Consider the following 5,068-nt stretch of genomic DNA (forward strand, 5'->3'; position numbering starts at 1 on the left):
GACTGGGTAGATCGATGTAATTTCAAAAATCATGGGGAGGTCTATATAGATACCTCAAGCTTTGTGTAATTAATTCTAGATATTGACATAACTAAATTGTGTACATATATACATATAAAATCATATATATTAATATAATTTATTTATTTTTAAATTTTTTGGAAAAACAACACCGTTTAATACATTATACAAACAAAATGGATCACAATTAAATCATACTCTTCACTCAATTTAACATTCAACAGTACGAATCAAATCATTTTGCTTGAGTACTCGTATTTATATGAATCGAATACTCGTATTAAACTGTATGAATTGAACAGTGAATAGTAAGATTCTAACAACTACGTAGCAGGTGTTAACAAAAAGAAGTGTATCATGAAATACAAGATAACAAGATACATCTGTACGTGTAGCCCTGTAAGTAGTGTCTAGCATCCTTTGCACATGAAAACTGTGGAAGCTTTGTGTTGAATGTTAGAAAGCTAATTTTCTCTGTTTTGTACAAATCTTTCATGTTTACCATTCAACTTTGTGAGAGATCCAACAACATCTCTCATGGAAGGTCTACTTTGAGCCACCTGCTCAGTACATTGAAGTGCCAAATCTAGCAGTTTCACTGCCTTCCATTGCTCATTCACATCCCAGAAACCGACTTCTTCATCTAGGAACCAAAAGCTCTCATCTTTTTTCTGTAAATTCTTCCTTACCCAGGAGACAATATCTAAGCCTTCTTCAAAGCACGGGTCTACAGGCAATCTTCTGCAGACAAGCTCTAGCAAAATAACTCCGTAGCTGTACACATCGCATTTCTCTGTCAACTGAGTTGAGTATCCGTTCTCTGTTTTTAAGATTAGCAAACATAAGATAAGAGTTCAGAGTAGATTAGCTTTCTGAAACTGCAAAAATGGTAAAAACAACGTACCTGGTGCAATGTATCCCAGTGTTCCGACAATAACAGACTTCGTTGAGCTTCCATCTGAATCACGTACCAACTTGGCTGTTCCAAAATCCCCTATCTTTGGTTCCATTTCAGAATCCAACAGTATGTTATCGGATTTAACGTCTCTGTGGACGATTTGTGGTACACAATCATGGTGAAGGTAAGAAAGGCCTTGTGCAATACCAATAGCAATCCGATATCGCGTTTCCCAATCTAGAACCATATGAGTTTTGCTTCTGCTGTGCAGCACATCGAAGAGAGTCCCACTTGGCATGTACTCGGTCACAATAAACCCATATCCATCTTTGATGCAATACCCTGCCATTCTCACCACATTCCGGTGCCTAATCAAACTCAGAGTCATCATCTCAATGCTAAAGTTTGTCTCAGACAATTCCACTTTCTTGATAGCCCAATGCTTTCTGGATTTTACTGATTCTGTCCTGTAAACTGTCCCGTGCTTGCCTCTCCCGATCACATACTTATCACTCCAGCCTTCAGTCGCACGCATGATATCATCAAATGTTAAATCCTCTGGTAAATCTTCAGTTCTTGATCGACTGTCATAAAGAAGAGAACGGTGAGAGGCAAATTGATCTTGACAGCCTCGGATCACTAAGATATAAGCTGCGATGGAAAGTAGTGCCACAGAGAGAATCACACCTATGGTCACACCAACCAGCATCCAGAGTCTTGAATGGGATTTTCTTGTTTCGCTACAATAATTAGATTCAGTGCCAAGCAAGCAGAGTCCGGGGTTTCCTAGAAAAGATCCCGGATATGAACTCAATAATTTCTCCCAAGAATCTGGGATTTTGCCTGAAAGCCTGTTGAATGATATGTTCACAAAGGAGAGGGAGATCATGTTGTTCAGTTCTGGTGGTATTGCACCTGAGAAACTGTTGCTTGAGAGATCAAGAATTTCTAACTTGTCAAGATACCTGAGGCATTTGGGGATTTCACCGGAGAACCTATTATTGCTAAGATTTAGAACCAAGTTAAAATGTTGAAGTTTACTCAGACTACAAGGGATAGGATCTTCCAGCATGTTGTTTCCAAGGTTCAACTCGAAGAGACTTTGGCTGGAAGAGAAAGAATCGGGAATGAGTCCGCTAAGGTTGTTGTCTTGAAGGATGAGGCTCTGCAATTTCACATTTGTTATGATCTCTGAAGGAATGCTCTCTGAAAGGCTATTGTTGCTGAGGTCCATTTTGGTCATTTCTGTGCAACGACCCAGATCAGAGGGAATCCTTCCGACCAGTCTGTTAGAAGAAAGTTTTAAAGTTTGAAGATTCCGGAGCCTTCCAAGCTCCGGAGGTATAGAGCCGGAGAACATATTTCCAGAAAAATCAATCATTGAGAGATTGCTCCAGAAACCAAAAACTTTGGGTATCTGTCCAGTGAACAAGTTTCCTCGAATGTCCAAGTAAGAAACTCCGATGTTCATATCCAAATTTTCTGGTATATTTCCTTGAAGAAGATTGCTACTCAGAATCACCCTCCTAAGAGACTTACATTTTCCAATGTTGACAGGAAAAGTCCCATTGAACCGATTGTTTCCTAAGATCAAAAAGGAAAGGCTATTGCCAGCACATAAGCCGGAAGGAATTGGTCCGTAGAATCGATTCCCGGTTAAATCAAGTTTAACTAAACCGGGCATGTTGTTTTTTCCAAGCTCATATGGTACCTCTCCGGTAAGATCGTTATGAGCTAAAGAAAGGAATGTTAGGCTTGTCAGACTAGTAATTCCATATGGGATTGTACCGGTTATGCTATTGTTATACAGAGCCAACTCAACAAGACTGGTCATTTTCCCTATCTGTTGAGGAATTTGGCCTTCGATGTGGTTGTCGAACGCGTAAAAGATTTGAAGACTCTGGAGAGAGCAAATTTCAGATGGAATTGCTCCTTCAATGAAGTTGTTTTGAAGCCCGATTTCAAGAAGGGAAGTGCAGTTGCTGAGCTCGGGAGGTATTGAGCCATTGAGCATATTGTTGGACAGTCCCAGAGTATTTAGATTCCTGAGATTACCAATTGAGCTTGGAATCTGACCGATCAAATTATTATAAGACAAAGCAATAATAGATAGCAGATGAGATTGACCAATCTTTTCGGATATACTTCCATTGAGATTGTTTCTTGAAAGCTCAATCTCCTGTAAATTCTCTAGACCCCATAGTGTTTCAGGAATTTCTCCTTGGAGATTGTTGTTAGCAAGATAGAGACATTGAAGTTGTGAAAGACCTTTAAAAATCTCAGGTAGAATGATTCCTTCAATACTGTTATAAGACGCGTAAAACACTGAGAGGTTGTGGCAACTGCCCAGTGAAGGAGGTAAATAACTGGAAAATGAGTTCTCATGAATGCGGAGATCAGAAATAGAACATGAGGATGAGAAATCCGGTAGAGCACCAGTGAAATTATTTGTACTCAAGTACAAAAACCTCAAATTTTCTAGAGAAAATAATTGACTTGGAATCTGTCCAGTCAAGAAATTGTCATACAGTCCAAGATATTCAAGGTTGGTGCAGAGGCCTACCTCAGGAGGAACTGTGCCAGAGAGGAAATTAAAGCCCAAGTCAAGCTTCAAAAGCTGCTTGGAATTGGAATGGAAAATCTCTGGTGGGATTGGACCTGTAATGGCATTATCATTGAGGAGAATGGTGTTCAGTTGGGAACAGTTTCCGAGCATCACAGAGAGGCTACCGGTGAAATTATTACCACTGAGATCGATGGAGAGGAGATGTGGAAGACGGCATAGATTGGGAACAGAGTCATTTAAGGTTCCTGAAATACCGAAACCTGAAAGGTTTAAGGACTTGACATGTGAATTGATATTGGAGTAGCATGAAACTCCAGGCCATTGGCAATGGGAGGAAGAAGATGAAGTGGATTGATTCCATGGCAAGAGAAGCTGAGAAGGTTCTGGAAGGCTGTTGCGGAAATGGAGAAGATAAATGGCAGACTGAGGGAATGATGAGATTGATGAAGAAACTGGGAAGAGGGTGAGAGAGAAGAGAACACAATTGAGGAATAGGAAAAACATGGCATGGCACTCTAGTGGTTGGTTTGAGATGTGAATATGGATGGCCCTTCTTTATAGTTGGTAATTTGAGGCCCATGGACTTGAGAGGACTGTGAGTGCTGCTGCTGATGGTTTTCATTTATTTATTTATTTTTATTTTTTTTTAATAATACTTTATTTTATTGAAAGGTGTGGGAGATGATGCTTCCTGCTAGTGGGATGGGAAAAGGTGTAATTGTAAAGGAAGAGTTTCCAACATGTGGTAATTTAGGCGTTTTGTGAAAGTGCCAATCTGCCATATATTAGAATACTATTGAGGTGGAATGCCAGCTTTGATTCAAAGCTAAGGTTTTCTATTTGGAGTGATTGTATTGAGTAGATTCTTTTAAAAGTTTAATAGAGGAATGCCTTTTTGATTGAGAACTCTAGCTCATGTTCTTTTGTATATTTGACTTATTAGATATCATCTTTTCTAAATGTACAAAAGGCAATAACTGTGCAATCTTATTAGTAGAATGACACACCACATGTTATGCGGTACACATTAGATATTTTCTCATAACTGACCCAAATTTGTTATCCATTACAATGTTTTAACTTGAACTCATTTTCTCAAGCTCCGTCCAGCTTGAGATCGGGCTTATGTTTCATTCCCAAGCTCATGCAAAATAAAAGAAAAAAAATCCTAAACATGTCCACATGGTCAAAATATAATTTAATATAATTTTTTTTTCATAATCAAACCAAACCAAACCAAGCCTTAAGTCCCATCAAATGGGATCTGCTACATGAATCCTTCTTCTCCACGCGGCCCTATCAAAGGCTATTTAATTAGTCAAATTAAGTAGATTCATATCTCTATTTAAAACGCTTGTCAACGTTAATCTAGGCCTACCCCGTCCCCTAACACTTCCATCTACCATTACAGCATCGCATCTCTTCACTACTGCCTCTGTTGATCTCCGTTGAATATGACCAAACCATCTCAAACGATTCTCTCTCAACTTATCTTCTATCGGTGCTACTCCTACTCATTCCCGAATACACTCATTCCTAATCCTGTCTTGTCTAGTCTTACCACACATCCACCTTAGCCTCCT

The 5,068-nt window shown here is 39.2% G+C and overlaps 1 protein-coding gene across 1 annotated transcript; it reads right to left on the minus strand.

The window, feature by feature from the left end:
* Positions 1-278: 278 nt before the first annotated feature.
* Positions 279-4,068, minus strand: LOC114291965 (uncharacterized). Its single transcript, XM_028235849.2, has 2 exons — positions 926-4,068; positions 279-841 (listed from the first exon to the last, which is right to left on the minus strand). The coding sequence occupies exons 1-2, from the start codon at positions 3,987-3,989 to the stop codon at positions 486-488; spliced, it is 3,420 nt and encodes a 1,139-aa protein (XP_028091650.2). The 5' UTR covers positions 3,990-4,068; the 3' UTR covers positions 279-485.
* Positions 4,069-5,068: the final 1,000 nt, after the last annotated feature.

This window comes from Camellia sinensis, chromosome 1 (assembly GCF_055761805.1).
Source record: "Camellia sinensis isolate YWXY chromosome 1, ASM5576180v1, whole genome shotgun sequence".
NCBI classification, from domain to species: Eukaryota; Viridiplantae; Streptophyta; class Magnoliopsida; order Ericales; family Theaceae; genus Camellia; species Camellia sinensis.

Coding starts and splice junctions, on each gene's coding strand:
- LOC114291965 (XM_028235849.2), bottom strand. CDS start 3,989: ATGTTTTTCCTATTCCTCAATTGTGTTCTCTTCTCTCTCACCCTCTTC. Junction 842..925: donor ACTGGGATACATTGCACCAG/GTACGTTGTTTT, acceptor TCTTAAAAACAG/AGAACGGATACTCAACTCAG.